General features: G+C 43.0%; 1 protein-coding gene and 1 pseudogene across 1 annotated transcript in view; one reads left to right on the top strand and one right to left on the bottom strand.

Annotated features, from left to right (window-relative positions):
- Window positions 1–11,900, bottom strand: part of IPO9 (importin 9) — a 35,151-nt gene extending 23,251 nt beyond the window's left edge. The window contains exon 1 of the mRNA XM_044674921.1: window positions 11,744–11,900. Within this exon, the coding sequence (XP_044530856.1) occupies window positions 11,744–11,900 (157 nt within the window). The remainder of the gene's footprint in view (window positions 1–11,743) is intronic.
- A 5,070-nt stretch (window positions 11,901–16,970) lies between these two features.
- On the top strand, window positions 16,971–18,238 carry LOC123245952 (annotated as a pseudogene).
- Window positions 18,239–19,727: the final 1,489 nt, after the last annotated feature.

Here is a 19,727-nt window from a genome sequence, read left to right as displayed (position 1 = left end):
GAGAGAGAGAGAGAGAGAGAGAGAGAGAGAGAGAGAGAGAGAGAGAGAGAGAGAGAGAGAGAGAGATCTCACAGGCTGCAGAGCTGGAGGGGAATGGAGCTCTCAGGTCACGCCTCCTCCCCTTCCCCCTCTATACTCACTAAGGACATTCCTCACTCCACCCACCCAGATGCCCAAAGGGAGTACTTTCTCCCTCCCCTGCATAGGGAGGCAGGGTGAGCCTGGCACTGGGGTGGGGGGAAGGAGAGGGGGTGAAGGGAAGGGAAAGGGTGGAAGGGCACAGCACATGGTCCCTGGGGTGGGGAGGCCCAGCACTCCATCTCTAAAAGGTTTGCGGGTAATGTTCTAGATGATGAGATCACACACAAAAAAGAAAAAAAAACTGGAAGAAATATTCTTTAAGCTTCTAAATTTCATTTTATTTGCTAGAAATAACCTCGTCAGTGTAGTATACACTTTTGTGTGTCTAGTTAAGGGCTGTCATCCATATGTAGCAAACTTACCTGAGGAAGATTTTAGGCTAAAAGCCAGACATTTGGAAAATGATTTTAGACAGCTGATTTGAAAATAACTTAGGGACAGTCCTCAGGTACCAAATGTTTAAGTCAATTTGAGCAAGAGAATAATGAGCTATCTAAACAACAGCTATGAAAATCTGTCCAAAAGAATGGGGATTTTCAATGGTTTCTATACTATCTTTGATAGTGTGACAGCATTCATACTATGAATTTAAAAAATCATGTTTGAATCAGTTTGGTCCTAAATGTGGAGACAGGTGTATCTGCACATTTCTGGCATGCCTTGCTGTGATCTCTTGTAAAATCCTTCCCAACATTACTCACTAAACACAAGTCATTTTGGTGTGGGCCAACTTGACTCAGATTTTAATAACTCTAGAAGTGGCACAATTTTTTGGGACCATTATCATAAGGATTATGATTTGAGAAAATGAGAACTACAGTAAGAATAAATACATTGTCCAAAAGAAATATGAAGACAAAACATACATGAACATTTAGGAAAAATAAAACTTTCAGTGGTAAGGAAGGACGGGAAGCTAAAAGGGAGCAATGTCAGAAAATTGCGCCGCTTGAGACTTGTTTGGTTGGAAATCAATCTCCCTGAGCGAAACGTGAAGAGCTCTGACCAAGTCAGAAGGATTATACTCTCAGATGAATGTTCAGGCATGACACTGTGAAGCATTGTCGGAAGAAGAGCAAACCATCTGCTTATACCCAACTATCCTGCAATCAAACAGAGCAAAGCAGCATAGAACAGAAAATAGTTTGACATCATAGACTTTCTGAGAAACTCCTACCCCAGCCCAGAAATACTTGTCAAGTTATCTGAGCATATCTGGAGCTTTAAGCACATCCTGCTTTCCCCTAGAATCCACTTGCTACAAAAGGTAGAAAAAGTGGGCTTCTTTTCATCACTCCCTCTTCCTTCCCCCAAAGGTCAAGGGCAATTGATTATGCCAGTGTTTCACTTAAAGATAGTTGTATCCAGGGGTACAGCAATTATCTAAGCACTACGAAAAGCAGTCAAGAGGAATGTCTTGGGTTTGGATCTCAACTACTGCTTGTCAAGTTGCTTCCTTTCTCATGGGACATGAGTGAGGATAATGAGAAAGGAGTCACTGATAGTCAGTCAGTAAGAGGCCACATTATAGCAGCAATGAAAAGGCTGGCATGGGAAATAATGATGTGTATCTCCTAAACTTAGGCATTCATTGGGTGTTCTTTGTGTCTGTTTTAAAATATCAGTGGATTTGTAATGAAATTAAGGCCCCTATACTTAGTAAACAAGACTGTTAAAAGGTGGTGTGACATTAATCTCCATTTTTGAAGACTAGGAGAACATTTGAAAGAGGAAAAAAAATCGCCATTAGCTTCCTAAGAAAGACACAACTAGAAAAGAGAAGGGAGGGAAATGGCATGGGCTTCACAGAAGCTTCAACATACCAAGAAGAATTAAAAAATGATTTGGAAATCTAAGACAACTAAATGATAAAACTCTTTTCAGATGGGTGGGTTGGAGGATCCCAAAGGCAAATGTCAATTTTCCCCATTATTCTTTCCTTCATCCCAAATCGTAAATGAACCCCCACCCTGATCCCCAACATATTACGATGATAGGACTATCAGCTGCTACGAAATAATTAAATGGATCTATAATCTTAAGGATTTGGGAGTTCTTTCCAACCACGTTGACTACAATACATTCATGCCTGCCTCAACCTACGCAACTCTTATCCATACCCCACAACAAGTTTCTCACATGAGACTGGTCCAAACAACACACTAAAGGCTTTTTTTGCTTTCCGTACTCTGATCATCCACCTATAATTTTTTGTCCCTGCCATCTGACCACATTAACATTTCTTATAATACCATTTCTCAAAGATGTCTCTTACTTCTGTTCTTCAGAATTCCTCATTAGTTCCATGTTGCAGCACTGTCCTCTGTGAGATACTAATTTTTAAACCCTTACATTCCATCTTGGACTCAATACTGGGTATTGGTTCCAAGACAGAAGAGCAATAAAGGCTAAGTAATCAGTGTCACACAGCTAGGAAATGTCTAAGGCTACATTTGATCCTAGAACTTCCTGTCTGTAAGGTTCTGGTCTCAATCCATTGAGTCACCTAGCTGCTCTGAGTGTTAGTATTTTTAAAATGAGTCTTTGCTTTTATGGAAAGATTGGGGTCAATAAAAAATAAAAATTCCTCGTGACAATCCTTTCCACATGCTTCCCAGTTTATTTTTCCCCCCTCTGTTGATGGACAAGCTCTATAGGGTGTATATCCAGATACATGCTGAAATATATTTTCACATGTTTCAGGATAACAGGCATTCTTCATTCACCTGTTGTTTCACCTATGTGGAATCTAAGTGATTACAGATCTCTTTCAGTAGGTTTTGCAATATTCTAGGGATTGATGCAATTAAGATCATGTCATCACTAATCAGGAACAAATAGAGGACCCTCCGAATTCACAGGGAATCCCTTCTTTGATCTGGATTCTGTGATGGATCGCTTCTTATTTTCTCTGGCAAATAGCTGTGGCAAAGGTATGTCTCTCTTTTAAAATTCCTTTAATATTTATCATAGGGTGATCTGAACAAAAAGAATAGCTATTTCTGTTATGTCTTCCAAGATATCTTGAATGATTTTAATAAATGGATGGGGAAACACCTTGTTGAAAAAGTGCCTGTTTGGCAGTATTCTCTTCTACTAAATCAAATGCTTTTTTTTGTAAGTAACAAACAACAAAAGCAACAGGATCTCATATAACTGTGCCATTGACAGAATGAGCTCCTCTAGAGATATCTGGTTCGATCCTGCAGTTTTCCCTTCTTGTTCTCTTTACTGCTCTTTCTACCTTCTCTTTAAGTACAATCAGGAATGTGTAATTACTGTCCAAGTGTGGTGATTCCACCCTCTCTGATTATGAAGTTTGTTTTCTGCAAATCTTTTCCAGGTAGTCCTCTGTTCCAACATTCCCAAACTTGAATGCCTCTGTGTTAACTTTGCTTAGCAGGATTCCTTGGCTACACTTTCTCTACATGGTTTTTACCCTCCCTTCTTCCTCTCTCCTTTAAGAGATAATTCTGCACATAGTTGTTCATTACCCTCTTTGTAAAAATCTGTTAATAGGTTTATATTCTAACTCTGCTGCTGTCTTTGGTAGTCATTGATTTCCATTTGGTAAGTAGGTTCCATGGTTGGTGCTTTCTGGGGTCTTTTGTTCTCATTGTGAGAATACATTCTTATTGGGCTAAAATGATCAACATCAATGTTGATGTAATTAACTTCAGTTATCCACTTCCCATTTTTTATTTCAATTACTTGTTTAAAAAAATCCGGATAATATCAATGGGCTGACTGTACAGACAGCTGACTCAGGGATAATTCCCATCTCAATAAACCTTTTCCTGTTTGCTAACTTTTTTAATACTAAAAAGTGAATTATATATGCATGTATAATCTTAAGGTTTATAAAGTACTCTACATCCATTATCTCATCTGATACAACCAACCACCTTGTGAAGTAAAGCACAACAGGAATTATTATCCCCATTATACAGATGAGGAAACTAAGGTCCAGAGAGATTAAGTAACTCGTTCAGGTTCTCACAGCTTGAATGTTCCAGGCAGGATCAGGACCCAAGATTCCCTGACTGAGGTTCAGGGAATGAACTTTCTACTCTATTATATACTTCTTAGTAACTGAGTGAATCCTAGTGACTAGTTGTGCAGACAGGGCTCTAAGGAAGAATTACTTCCTGAAGCAGCAGTCCAGTACGCTGGAAAGCCCACTGGAATGTGTAAATAGAATTAGCTCTAGCCCATTCATAGTCAAACTCTACTTACCCTAGGCATAGAGATGATGTCATCCCCGCCTCCCATAGAGAGGGGAAATGGGTTACCCACACGTGATAATAAGTGACAAATCAAGAACAAGGGACTGCCCTTTGGGGCAGTCCAAATCAGTGTAGAGGCTGCCATTTGTCCACTTGAATTAGAGGCGGACCCACAGGAAGTGACGAGAGACACTATCTCTTCAACTATGTTGGTTACTTCCAGCGAGGGGCAGTTCCCGCTTTGAACTTGGTGCTGAAGAATCTTGGTTGAGACCTCAGAGGGCTTCCACTCTGAATTGTCACGTGGGTAAGTTAGGCTGACTTCCTTGGCCTACCTAGGCCGCTTCCAGACTCTGCCTTAAGTAGGCACTAGCCTATCTGATTGCTAGGCCTTGGGGCTTGTAGCTTCATTTATTTAGCCTTCTAACCTTCTCTCTCAGTCCAGGCCTCTGCAGGCCTAGACTAGCCTCTCCCTCACTCTATTTCCCTACCTTTTACCCTCCTAACTGCAAATAAACTACCTTAAACCCAGTCCTGACTTGGGTCTAATTTAATTACGGAATCAACCTGAATTGTTGATTCCTGGCGGCCACACTTTAAATATATATCTATAAAATACCTAAAATCTCCTTCTTACAGGAATTAGTACAAAGCCCTAGCCCTTGGCTTTGCTAGTCCAATTCAACAAACATTTACTAAATACTTATTGTGTTCAAAGCATTTTATATCTATGTACTTGAGATGGTTTACCAATATTATGAGGATAATGAGGATAACCTCAGGGTTATCACAAGCAGAATGTTTGGAAATTACAAAGTATTCTCTAACTATGCTTATCATTACTGTTACATAGTTATCTTCTTGGTTGTCTTCTCAGCTCTGTATAACAAAACGTGGGCATGGGGAAATTAAAGGATTAGCTTAAAAACTTTTAAGTTCTCTTAAATAATGAAACCAGGAATAAGTTCAACACTACTTTTCCACATTATTTTAAAACTGATGTTCCTGCTCACTGGAGATTCCTGTTAAAGAGATAAAATAAATCTTACAGGTATTGGCTAAATAGAGCCCATACAGTGTTTTCTAGAGGGACTGATACAACTACAACTAAAGCAAACTGTAGAAAGAAGGGCACTAGGATTTTTATTTTAAATTTACTGATCTATACTTATGTCAATGGACTTACTTGAAGGTAGGAAAAAAGGCAATAGAAATGCCTCTCTATCCCTGACAAAGGGAGGGGGGTGTGTGTGTCACATCTAAGGGCTGGTATACAGTGCTATCAGTCTAACTTTTAGTCCTTTACCAACCAAGATTAAAATGTGGTTTAAACAATACCAAATAACTGAATTGAAAGAGAACATTCCCAACTGGGTTGGATGGAATTATACCTTCAGGGTGTATAGACTACAACAAATTATTAAGGAGCTTGATTATCTTGAGTAAATTCTGCTAGGTTGAAATGAGGATAGCACCAATCTGCTAGTTTTGGTTTCAACACTGACCCTAGGCTTCATTTACAGCTTTTTATTAGCACACTGACTCACAGTTCTTCCTCTCAATCTCCTTTCCTCAGTCTCTCTTTAAAAACTGTTCTTTGTCATCTCTCAAACTCCTTGTCTCTTTAATCACTTTCTAGCCAGTCTTGTCAACCATGTTGCCACTTCTCTCCTTTCCCCACTACCTGGCAAACACATTCCATTTAAGTATTTATTTAGAAAGGAAAGGGCAAAGGAGAGAATGGAAGAGGATAGGGTGGAGGACAAATTAAGAAATGCTATTGGCCTTCAGGGTCTGTCAGAGACATAGGCCTGGGTAGCACCTTGACAATCTGGGTTTTAGTAAGCTACTGGTGAGAGAAATCGTACAAGGGCTTAGATAAGGGAAGAAGGGCTAGGGACGGGGGGTTCTAAGCAGAGTCCTAGAGTAGCTTCATCTTTCCCAAAGGGGCTAGGAAGCAGGGGCACCACAAAACCACAGCTGAAAGGAAAAAGAAAACTCCACCACTGGCCTTTCTCCGAGCGCGGCCGCCTTCCGCTCGGCTCAGTGCCCGCCACATGCCCAGGAATGCGTCTGGATCCTTGAGGGGCTCCCTTCGCAGGAGGACAATGCTTACGCTACACTGCAAGAGAGCCAGAAAAGTGCCCATGAAAACCAGAAAGCAAATGCTCAACCGGCAGGGATCATCCCTCTAGGCAGCTAAGATGGGGAAATCAATTCTCCAGTGTCTTGAGCACCAACTAAGAGCCAGGAGAAGTGAGGGAGAGCTATTTCCACCCCCTCCCTGGCCCCCAATATTATGGTGGTAGATATTACAGGGGAAGGAAAGAAAGAATTCAACCTTGTGAAGCATTAGGGACAGATGACTAATAAGGAATCAAGATAGAAATGACCAACAGATCATAAGGAAAAGGCTACAACATTTCTGATAGAAGAAAACCACCAAAAGAAATATGGGAAAGATGATCAGTCTACATAATGAAGGCTATCTATGCTTTTCTGGTTTAGAGGGTCAGTGTTTGTTGTGACAAGAAAGGTTCTTTATTCAATTTTGTTGGGATGCTAGCTTTAGAGGAAGAATGGAGAAAATGGGATAGGAATGAATTAAGACCTAAGAGGAAACTGCTAAGCTCACATAAAGCCCAAACAAAGAGGATGATATCCTCTCAACCTTGCCAACAGAGTGGAAGAAGAGTCAATATAGTCTAGTGGAGAACATGAGATTAAGAGTACAATTAAGACACCCTGGGAGCTCACAATTCAATTTCTCAGTATCCATAGATATATCTTTAAGAAAAACACAATCATAGCTATGAAAGTGTGCTGGTTTTCTGAGAAACTCCTAATTCTATTAAGTTTCACTGACTGACCTCAAAATTTTAGTGCTCTTAGGGAAATTATTTGTTCCAGAAGTATCAGCTGAGTTCTTATGCAGCACAGGACCTAATGAGCTCTTAGGTCAAAGTGAAGAATGAGGCGTCCAATAGAATTTCCTTCTCTGATTCATTATTTTATATAGGATTTAACTGAAATACTTTGACTCATCTGGTAGGCTTTCTTTAATCCAAGGAAATAAAGGAATAGAGCAGTACACTTGGCCCAGTAAAATCCTCCCAGAATACCAGACTGATACAGCAAACTCCCTTGATGTGTTGTAGGTTGTGAGGTTAGTATGGGGGCTGGAGCAGTTATTTCTTCCATATAGGAAGTATCTCAGCTTGGAGGCCTCAGAGTTAAGTCCCACTCTAGAAAATTAGGCAATATGAAAGCTGTTTCCCTGGAAATGATAGAGAGCAGGTTAAAAGACCACAATATGCTTTGGGCTCCAGCAGTTGGCATTCCCTGAGAAACATTTCAGTGAATTTAATCTAAAAAGCATTATTAAGCACCTATTATATGTAAGTCACTGTATTAGGTGTTAGGAATATAAAGATGGAAGGGAGAAAATATCACAAACTAAAGAGATCAGGAAAAAACTCCTCACAGGAGATGGTATATGAGTTAGCTTTAATGTTAAAAGAGAGCAAGGGAGGCAGGTTGTAAAAAGGAACAGAGGTGGGAGATAATAGTGCTGAGTTAAGGAAATATTAAGTAGGACACTTAGGACTAAAATGGGGGAATGTATGATCATAAGTTCAGAGATAGTCTTTTAATCAGGTCTTCCTAATTCCAAGGCCAGTGCCTCTATTTAACCTATCAAACTGCCTCTTAGCAAGGTGCTTGAAGATACATTAAAGGAAATAACATGGGGAAAAGAAAACAAGCCCAGAAAGGTAGGCGGAAGTCATGTTGTGAGCAATTTTAAATGCTCAACTGACAAGTTTGTTTATTATTCTAGAGGCAGCAGGGAGCCACTGAAGGTTCTCAAGCAAGGAGAGTGGTTGATAGAATTATATTCTAAATTACATGGAAGGTAATTCCATTACATGGAAGGTAGATTGGAAAGGAGAGAGGCTGAAAGCCAGGACACTAATTAGAATGCTACTATAATAGTCTAAACAAGAGGTGATGAGGTTCTGAACAAAGGTGATGGCTCTGAGTGGAAAAATGGAGGTGGATTTGAAAAATAGTGTAGAGATATAATTATCAATACTTGGTGACTTTTTGGCTAAGAGGTGAGATGGTGAGGAGAGGCTGAAGAATTGAATTAATTACAAAGTTAGGAGGATAGATGGATGTTGGAGCCCCAGTACCAATAAGCAAATCTGAAGGAAGAATAGGTGTGGGGGAAAGAGAATGAATTGAAAATCCTATTTACTCACTCATCATCTGTATTGTGGTCAATAACTTTTCCTACACTGAAATGGAATTTGGTGAACCACAGCACAATATTAGGGAACCTTATACTTATTTTTTCTTTTTCTTTAACCCTTAACTTCTATGTACTGGCTCCTAGATGGAAGAGTGGTAAGGGTGGGCAATGGGGGTCAAGTGACTTGCCCAGGGTCACACAGCTGGGAAGTGTCTGAGGCCAGATTTGAACCTAGGACCTCCCATCTCTAGGCCTGGCTCTCAATCCACTGAGCTACCCAGATGCCCTATACTTATTTTTTAAAAAGATTTAATATTAGGGGCTTCTGGAAGCTTAGGAAGGCAGAGAATATCCAAAAGTGAAGTGGCTGTGAGCAAGTTCAAGAACCAGACTTTCATGGAATAGGCAACATAATGATTGGCACAAAAGTTATCTAAGAGGATAAAGGGATTGAAAAGGACCAGAGAAATACCTGTTCTGGGCTTTTACTTGTCCTAATAATTTGTGGGGGAGGGAGAGGGAAGAAGAGGAAGTAAACTCCTGTGGAAGCAGAAAAAGATCAAAGGACCTGAACTCAAAAGGTAATTAATTTCTAGATTATACTGTAAGATCATTAAAGTTCTAAGGAAGGCTGTTAACCCATTTTTCAGGGCAGAAGAGAAGAATCTTTGTGCACTGTTATGACAGAAATAACAGTATTCTGAAGCATCTTCAGAAGGATACTATTTGAAAGAACTGTTTCTCACTTCAGACCTTCAACTGATTGATAGAAACAGAGGATCTTTGAGCTATCCTTTTCATTACTTCAACCCCACATACTTGGCTATATAGTAGCCTTGAGCAGTCAGGTGCTATCTGCTTACTCAGAAGAGGGCAATGATACACAGGTAACAAAGTATTAGTTCAAGTTGAGCAGATCAATCAATTACAAAACTAGCATAGAGAGAACATTCTGAAATGTCTGGATTATATGGCAAAGTAGTTTGCTCCAATGCCAGTAGGGGTTGGGAAAGGAGAGACAAGATCCTGAGTTTTAAGAAAGGGTATACAGTCTTTCTACCACCAGTCTTCTTTCCAAAGAAGGTACACCAAGAACTATGACAAAAGCAGAATTAGCTTTCTTGTTTCTGAGTTTGAAGGATAAGCTGCTGAAGAAGGGCTTTGGAAAAAACCAAATAGTTCATTTAAAAAAGTTCCCAAAAGAACACAAGCTCCAGCAACCTGTGCCACGTCTCCAGGTAGTCTGAACATCTAAGCCATATACCACACTGCCCTTAGACACAACAATAATAAGTCATGTCCTATAAAACCATCATGCCTTTTTTCATAGCACATTCTTATCAAGCAATACAGAAAATAACTTTAGTATTATAACCTGCTAGTACCACTGATTACAAAGTTCTAAAGACATCTAAATTTTTGTTCCAAGTACCAAAGAGACAGGAAGTGGAGGACTAATACTTTAAAATGATTTTGATAGCTTATGAGCAATTCTATTCAAATAAGACCTTTTTGGGGGGGGGGCATAGTTGGTCATATTAAGACTATAATGGAGTTGTTGGGTATTTTAACATAAGATAAGGTCTCCTGTTTATGGGAAAGGGTCAAAGTTATACACAGGGCATCATAAACAACAGAAAAGTCATTCACAGAGGAACTGGTTCTGATCAATGGTAACCTGGCCCTAAATGTTCAAAGAAAAACCTAAAGTTCTCCTGCTTTGCAAACACAAGACAGTAAAAACAGTAATGGGGGTTGTGACTTGCCCAGGGTCATACAGGTAGAAAGTGTCTGAGGCTCCATTCAAACGAAGGACCTCTAGTCTCTAGGGCTGGTTCCCAACCCACTGGACATCCTAGGTGCCTCCTCAACTGGCTTTTAAGGAGACTCCAAATCATACTACCTTCCCCAATACCAACAAAGAGAGAAATGTCCTATAAAAACCCCAAAACAAACTAATGGATTTAATGCTTAAGGTACTTGTTTCCAAGGACTGAAACTACAACTCCTCATTTTCTAAGTCTATTAGCAACAAACTTAAAGGCCATCTGTTTCTCCGTGTCTGAGAGAAGAGTCTAACCAGTTGTGACATCAAATAGATACTGAACTAAAGAAAATATTTCAGAGCTCTCCCAATACAGATTCACTGCCTATGAAAAACTAAAGCCTATAATGGAGTGCTATTTATACTGCTTATCGATTTGGTATAGGAACCATCATAAAGGTTCTCTATGTGAATCCATAGCTTTCACCCTACAGACAGAGCTATACTGGTGGTTCTCAGGAGCCCTCAGCTAAAATTTAGATTTTCCCATTGGCTAGTTTTTAGAAAAAATTCTGAGGAATCCTCTAACCCTGATATTCTGGAAGAGATGCTACACTAGATGTGTTTGGGGTTTTTTTGGTATAGGTTTTTTAATATCATTACACCCACCACGGGCTTATGGTTGTATGTATGAATGTGTATTTATATAGACTCCAGAGATTATTTCCACTCCCTTCTACCGAGCATTGTTTCAAGCTCAAAATGCCTCTTTGTCAAACTGGCTAGATATCCTGATGGCAGGCACAATAGAATCAGTCGATAGGAAATTAACAGAGCCTCTGGAACCCTCGTTTTAATCCTGGCATTTGAACCAGGGCTATTTTTAAGTTCTGTGCCTTCCCCACTCGAGTGAAGGTCTTTTTGAGCCCTGAACAAGTATCCCAGAGGGCGGGGGAATTAGAGAAGGTGCTCCTAGGACCAGACTTTAGAAATAAGCATGCCAACGTTAAAAATGGATACTAATCACACGGGGAGTCGGGGCAGGAAGGGGGCTTCCTGGCTGGATGGTGAGCATCAGGACTCCAGCTCCGGAAGCCCCCCGAGGGTAGGGTAAGGGGCCGGGTCGGGGGGCAACTTATTTCATTTCCTCTGCAGGAGTTGGGGGGCCATCGCCCATGGCTGGTCCGTGTGCTTCGGCTCCCGCGGTCACAGCAGCGCAGGCCCCGCAGCCGGCGGCCTGGCCTTTGACACCTTCCGAGATCGCTTGCTCCCCTCCGCAGACAGCCCGCCTCCCGGGGGCCCCGCACGCCCCGCGCCGGGCCCCTCCCGAGGCGGGCGGGCTACGCCGGCCTCACTCACCCTCCGTCACCTCCAGCACCTTAATCTGCTCCTCGGCGGCCGCCCGCACCTCCTGCACCGGGGACAGGATTCCCGTGAGCGTTTCCACCAGCGCCTCTTTCAAGCCCTGCGCCACTGGCCCCGGCAGCCCAGAGCCCGCGCCCGCCGCCGCCGCCATCTTTCCGCCCTCCCGCCTGCCCGCCTCCTAGCTGCCTGCCCGCCTGCCCGCCTGCCTGCCAGCCAGCCAGCCAGCCAGCCAGCGCCGCAGCCACTCCTCCCGCCGCCGGGACCCGCCACCGGCACGACGGCTCCCGCGCGCGGCCAATCCGCGAAGCCGCACATGCGCATCGCGGAGGCGAGCAGAGCTTAAGGGCAGGACTTGAAAGGTCTGACAGAGTCGAAGCCTCTGAACACAGCGCCTCCTGTGGCCAAGAAAGGGCTTTTTTTTTTTTCTTGGAGAGGTTGTACCTCGTGTAGTGAGGTGGAACCTTGCTCAAAAAGTCTAATAAGGATTTTCCAAAGGTTACACCTAAGAAGGCAGCCACACTGATAATAAATGGTCCATCTCTGCTCTCTCCTCCATCCCATAACTGAGATATGTGTTCAGCGCCTGGCACAGCGCCTAGCACACAGAAACCAGAAAATAAATACTAGCTATGGGATGATGATGTGTTAATAAATGCCAGTTATTATTATTATGAGAGGGACAACTAGGTGGCTATAGAGCCAGGCCTGGAGTCAGGAAGACTTGGGTTCAAATCTCACCTCAGACACCATCCAGCTGTGTGACCCTGGTTACTGCTCTTCTGCCTTGGAAAACTGGCTTACTCCCTGTCATCTCTGTCACCCTCTTTATTGTTTTGTTGATTGTCTAGATTTAAGAAAATAATGGATGTGGCCTCAGACACTCCCTAGCTATGTGACCCTGGACAAGTCACTTAACCCCCATTGTCTAGCCCTTACTGACTGATCTGCCTTAGAACCAATACACAGTATAGATTCTAAAAAGGAACATAAGGATTTTAAAAAAAGGAAGAAAGTATTGGAGAAACATTATGTAGATTAAATTTAAATGTTGGTTAGATAAAGTTTTTAAAATCACGTGAAAAAATATAGGTTAAATAAATAATAAGGTAGAGCAAACTTAGAAATGTGTCCTGTGTATATTCTCCCCAATCCTAACCTATTGTTAAGCATTTCCCAGCACACACTTGCCAAGAGGCATATGAATGCTTTGGGGTGTGCTCTAGAGCTCTGGAATCAGGAACACCCGAATCAAATCGAGCCTAGAGTACTTACTAGTTGTGTGGCCCTGGGCACATCACCTCATCTGCCTCATTTGTGAAATGGGAGTAATAATAATAGTATTACCTCTGGGGGTTGTGATAAGGATCAAATGAGATATTTGTGCAGGGGGCAAGCCAAGGTTTAATGAGGAAAAGTTATGAAAAAAACAAATCTAAGCTTGATGTAGGTTTAAAAAAACTATTATTAAAAAACCCTTACCTTCCTTCTTAGGATCAATACTATATATTGGTTCTAAGGGAGAAGAGCTGGGCAATGGAGGCTAAGGGACTTGCCCAGGGATCTCACAGCTAGGACATGTCTGTGGTCAAATTTGAACCCAGGATCATTTTGTCTCCAGTCTTGACTCTCAATCCAGTGAGCCACCCAACCGCTCTTTAGGCTTGAAGTTAGGGGGAAAAAAATCTCCCAGTACTTAGTTATCCCCAAATGAAATGGGCTGCCTCAGGGTGCCATGGGGTTTTCCTTCATTCGAAGTCTCTAAGTAATGGCTGCATGACCACTTTGGGGGAAGGTTACTGTGAGGATCAAATGAGATAATATTTACAAAACACTTGGAAAACCTTCAAGCACTATAGAAATGCTAGCCAGCATCATCATAATTTGTATTATTATTACATATTCTTATTCTGTGAATGAGATGGGTTGTGAGGACTTTTCCAGCTGTGAGAGTCTGTGAAATCTAGCACACAGATCTGATTGCCCGAGTTTAGTAATTTTTTCATTTTAGTAAATTTAATTAAAAAATTTTAAATTAAAATTTCTAATTTAATTTAAAAAATTTCCCATGGTTGCATGATTCTGTCTCCCTCCCTCCCTCCTGCCCCTCTCCCAGAATTGACAAGCAATTCCACTGGGTTATGCATGTATTATCTTTAGGGATATTTGGGCAGTAGAACACTGTAGGGAGAGAGAAAGAAGGAAAGAAGACTGGGGTGCTGTTATGGGGGCACAGGGAGAGGAGGAGATGCTGGGATCAGGTTCCCTGTTCTAATCTGCTTCCTCCTTTCTTCACCTAAGAGACAGGGGTTGAATCGCCAGCTCTCAAGGAACCCAATATGAAAGAGGAGACTACAGCTAATTGATTTATTGTTCCAGCCTGGATTAGCCCAATTTGTAAACTGGAATGTGGCAGAGCAAGAAATGTGGCAGGCAAAGGCTTAATGCTTTGGTGCGTTAATTAATAGCAACAGTCAACTAAAATGGCTGTTCCGTTAATAAACCGATAGCAAATGTAGTCTAAATTAAAGTCTTTTAAAGAAGTTTTTAATATTAATATGATAAAAAAGGAAATGATGAGAGCGAATCAGAGGATTTAGAACAGGAATGAATCTCGGATTCAATATAAAAATATCTCCCTCATTTTACAGATAGGTCAAATGACTAGGCAAAGGTTACACAGGTAGGAAGCAGAAGAATCAAGATTTGAATACAAGTATTTTAACTCAAAAATCCATTTCAATGCTTCTAACTTAATCCCATTGAAATGAAAATTATGTGAACAAATGGGCTGTTAATATTTGTTCATCTTTATAAAAGTTATTAGTGAAAATCACCAAGCTATCAGGTTGCCAGGATCCTGGGTAGATAAGAAAATGAGCTCAAAGACTGCGCAAGGGAGCAGCTAGTTGCACCATGGATAGAGTGCCAGGCCTAGAGTGGAAAGTGGGTTCAAATCTAGCCTTAGACATGCTCTAGCTATAAGACCCTGGGCAAGTCACTTAACCCCATTTATCTAGCCTTTGCTATTCTTCTGTCTTAGAATCACATGCTTAGTACTGATTTTAAGACAGAAGGTAAGAGTTTAATTATTTTTCAAAAGACTGCAAAAGACATGAGAAGTACATAAAAACTACTCCACCCAGGAATATAATAATAAATGTTAACCTTAATGAGATAATAATGGCTAGTATTTATGTTTCACTTTAAGATTAGCAAAACACTTTACAAATATTTTCTCTCACAACAATCCTGGGAGGTAGGTGCTATTATTATCTTCTCCATTTTACAGATTGGGGAACTGAGGCAGATTTTCACTGAAGAGCGAGTCTGGGGCTGAATTTGAACTCGAGTCTTCCTGCTGACTCCAGGTTCAAGTTCATACTTTCTATCTATTGTGTCACTTAAATGAGAGAGGATTGCTAACTCTAAATCATCATATCACAAATGGACTTGAGCAAACCCTACTGGGTCCTTTCTGTATGGATCTAGTATGGTTTCATCTATAAAAGTCTGGAGGGCTTCATGGATGGTGAGCTCAACAGAGCCAATTGAATCATAAATGATATGTTGGAAAAGACCTTAGAAGTCATCTACATCAGAGATGGCAAGTTTGGCAGCTGACAACACTTTTGAGGGCAGCCTAAACCAGATTAAAATGGGAAATATTTAATAGAATAAAATTCAATAGGATAAAGTGTTACTATGTAGTTTTCTAAGTCAGTGTGTAGCCTCTTAGTGGCCCCTGTTTTATTTGAGTTTGACCCCATTGATCTAATCTGACACTTCATCTTAATACTAAGGAAACTCAAAGAAGCTGAGACTTGCCCAGGGTTACACAGATAAGAAGTGGCAAAGCTAGGACTTGTACTTGGATCTTCTGATTCCCAATCCCATGTTCTCTCTCTTTTTTAAACCCTTACCTTTTTTTTTTTTTTTCAGTTTACTTGCAGCACTTTTATTTTTCCTTATACAATGATGTGTTGGGCATTACAGTTCTCAACTCTTAGGATGACTTACAAATTTTGGCATTCTACTATCATGTGAACATTAAGGCAACATACAAAAATCTTATATAAATTAACTTAGATGCCCATATTTACAGAGGTTGTAAATGCAACTTTTTGCAACTCAAGGTTGAGTAACTTAGCCCCATCTCATAGGGGGAAAACAGTGGGTTAAGGAAAAAAAAATGATTCCTAAGGCTTGGATTCATTATATATTCCGGCTAAGATGATGGCAAGATATAACATACATTTGCCAGCCTTAGGAGAGAAATTCTGCAAGTCAGCTCTTTTAGATGCTGGAAATCTGACCTTTAGATACCCTGTACAGATCTGATGCTTTATAGAACTAGCTGATGAGTGTCAACCAGCCAGATACTATATTGCCATGTTATCAGGTAAATTTTTTTCCTCTACCTTTGGATTCAATCAGTGAATGGTTTTCTTAGACTGATTCTGCCCCTACAAGCTCATCTAGGGGGAAGAGAGGGGCAAAAGTGTTAGCAAAAGTTGACTTGTCTGCAGCATTTCTGGTTTTGGCAGTTTCTAACCTTAATTTCATAGAAAAGAATGATTATAAAGTTGATTGTCTCATAATCAAGCTATGACAAGAGATTTTAAAGTGCATATGGCATTAAACTGTGATAAAAATGACTGAGATGATGGTTCAATATTTACATGAGTGGAAAACTGATTCCATGAAACCTACTTGATTTTGGAAAACTAGGCAGTGTTGGCTATAGGTCACTACCACCAATACTCTGATAACCAGAGGAAAGGAACACTGTAGAATTCAAAAACCAAGTTACCATGAACACTGATCCTTGGTGACAGTACAGAAGCAGACAGGGTCAGTCCAACTTCCCTCCATCTCTCAGTAACCAGGATCAGATCTCAAGGTGAATTTCACACCAAGCAGAAAAAAAAAAAAAAAAAAAGAGCATATGCAGCAAGTTAATTCCCTAAGCTCAGAGTGAAACCACTGATTTATTTCAAAGGGGCTAAGAGATGACCAAGGCACAGAAGCCCACCTGGGCTCCCTGGAAGGGCAGAGGGCAGTGGCCACCACCCTGTTGGCCTGCAACCTGGTCCCAGCCTCCACACTGAAATCTCTGCCCATGGCCAGATTGGGATTGAGTAAAATACCGGTCCCCAAAATGAAAGTCTGGCCTTCAGTTTCCTGCCAGAGGTGAAGCACCGAGCCCAAGAATTTCCACCCCATGCAAGCTTTATCTCCCCAGAGAACAAAGTGTGTATCCATTTCTGTTGAAAAGGGTAAACAGAGGCACACTGGGACATTGTGCAGACAGCTCCAGTCTTCTCCCGATCCTCTCTATACTGAAAAGACACTGGAATTGGCCTCATATAGAACAAAATGTGAGCATCAAGGCAAGGTCATCATGTATCCCAAGCAGCTTCTTGTGGAAGGGAACCACAAGATGGAAGCCTTGGCCATCATCATCCAACACCTGCTGGCAGAGTGAGGAAGCTCTGAAATACCACCAAGTCCTGTCACAGGAGCTGGTCAGCCTCCAGGGAGAGCTAGTCACTGCTTCAGCCACCTGGAAGAAGCTCGAGAAGACCAGGAATGAGCTGGAGACTACATACCAGGCCTTTGTGGACAAGTTCAACCACCTGGCTGAGTTGGTAGAGCTGGAGAGCCAGCTGAAGGAGTACAAGGTGAGTGTGAGCAACTGCAGCGTGTGTGTGCGTGCGTGCGCGTGTGCGCACAAGGTCCAGAAGTACCAGGCCCACCTGCAGAGCCAGGACCATAACTTAAATGCTGCCCACGAAGCCTTCAATTGGAAATTGAGTCCAGTCATTCTGAGGGGGTGGATTTGCTGAAGAAGACATACAAAGCTTCTCTCACAGAATCAAAGAGTGCCATGACCTGGAAAAGAAGTGCCTGGAGGATTCCTTCTCAGAGAAGTGCGAGTCTTTGGAGAAAGAGATCCACGATCTTTAAAGTAAGAATGATGCTCTAAACGAGAAGCTTCAATTGGAGGAGCAGAAACCGGCTTCCAGAGAGAAGGCTGCCTTGAAGAACCCCCAGGTCATCTATCTGGAGTGAGAGTTGGAGAGCCTCCAGGCGGTGATATGTGATTAAGAATGAGGAGCTACACCAGCGGGACAGTCAAGTTGCTCAAAATGGAGAAGCTGGTGGACAGCAACACGGTCCTGGTGAATAAACTGAAGAGGGTCCATCAGGAGAATGAGGAGCCGAAAGCACGAATGGACAAGCACATGGCCATCTCCAGGCAACTCTCTAGCAAGCAGGCGGTATTGCAGGGAGTCCCTGGAGAAGGAGTCCAAGGTCAGCAAGAGACTGTCGCTGTCCATGGAGAACAAGGAACTGCTGTGAAAGCTCCACAACAGGGACCTGTCCAGCCCCAAGAAGTCGACCCCATCGGTGGCGGCGGGGGTGCTGCCTCTGTCTTCCCAGAGGAACTCGGCGTCCTACCCCAGCCCCACATGCTCGCCCAAATGACCCCTCCGCAGCACGGACATACAGCTGCTTCAGCGATCTCCAGCTGCCCGAGGAAGACTTAGGCCAGCGAGAGGGGGAAGGAAGGGAGGGCGCCGGGAGGGCACTCAGGAGGCCTGGCTAATTCGGCCTGGACAGCCCGCGTGCGCGAGGCTTCAGGGAAGGGCCGTTACTGCACAGAGCACTTGGCTAGCCGAACCAGACTTGCTCACTGCCTTTCTCTCCCACCTCCGCGGAGAACCAGCTAAGGGGCCTCTTCACTAGAGTAGAACTTTCCTCATGTTCCTGTCACAGACCTTTGCCTTTGGGCTACAGGGGTGTGGGAACGGGGTGGCACTAGAGGGGATGTGGAGCAGGGGTGGGGCTGGGCGCTGACAGGCTGCTGCTTGGGAGGAAGAAGACCTCGCGGCCTTCTGGGAGGGTGGGGGAGGGGGCCCTTCGAATTGGAAGCCCAGCTCCGGAGTTTTCGGTAATTTTTAGTGATTCCCACGTCCGAGATAACACTAGCCACCGACTTCCGGTTCCAGTTCCTCGCTGTAGGCTGCGGCTCGCTACAGCATCAACCCAAATCCTTCTCTTGGGTCCCGGGAAGGAAGAAGGGCAGGGATCCCGCCGGAGCCCATCCCTCATTTGAACTTGCTCTGGGGAGTCACTCTTAGATAGGTGCCATCTCTTCACTCCTCCGTCTCCTCTGAAGCCCTGCCGTTAGACTTCTACCTCCTTTTCTGTGGGACGAGGGTAAGGGATGGGCTTACCCACAACCAACCCATTTTCCAGGCACTAAAGCCATTTCCAAAAGAAAGGAGCCAACCCGAGACCGGAATCTGACCTTATGAACTATTGAAGAACCCAGCAGCGAATCACCTGGGGGAGTGGCAAGGGATAATTGCTGACTAGCAAAGCCTGGGAGGAGGCGCACTGAGGCGGGAGCTCCCTAATGAGCTAACAGAGGAGCCCTAGGTCTGCCTGGGAGGAATTCTGGGGAGAGGGCAGAGGTGCAGAAACCACAGTGTTGTTACTCCCAGTTGTAGCTTTCTGACTTCCACAAGAGATTCTTCAGTTCCCCCTCCTCTAGCCACTGCATCCACCCTAGGCGATCTCAGAGGCAGAAGTGTGGGGCTGTAGCGTCCCTTTGTCTTTGAATGCGTCTTTGCTGCCAGTGAACCAGGAGCCTTTAGGCAGCTGCCATGTGGACTTTGGACATTAGGGGGCGAGTTGCAGTTGGGGTGACATGTTGATTTGTAACAAGTGCTTCTGTCTCGTGTCTTTACTCTCCAATGTTCTGTTGTATGTGCAATCTTTACGTTGTTAGGGAAAGCCAGCTCCCTTTGGGCACGCCCTGGGAGTGTCATGAATCCCGGGACAGGGGAGACTGTTGGGTAACTCGGGGGTCCTGGGACATATATGTGTGCTAGGCTGGAAGTAGATGAGAGATGGCAACAGAGCGGGAGGAGAGGAGAATGACTCTTTGAAGATTCTTTTCCAAGCCCCA

The sequence above is a fragment of the Gracilinanus agilis genome, chromosome 4, assembly GCF_016433145.1.
Source record: "Gracilinanus agilis isolate LMUSP501 chromosome 4, AgileGrace, whole genome shotgun sequence".
Lineage (NCBI taxonomy): Eukaryota > Metazoa > Chordata > Mammalia > Didelphimorphia > Didelphidae > Gracilinanus > Gracilinanus agilis.
The sequence above is the reverse complement of the archived record's forward strand: the minus strand, read 5'-3'. Positions and strand labels throughout refer to the sequence as shown.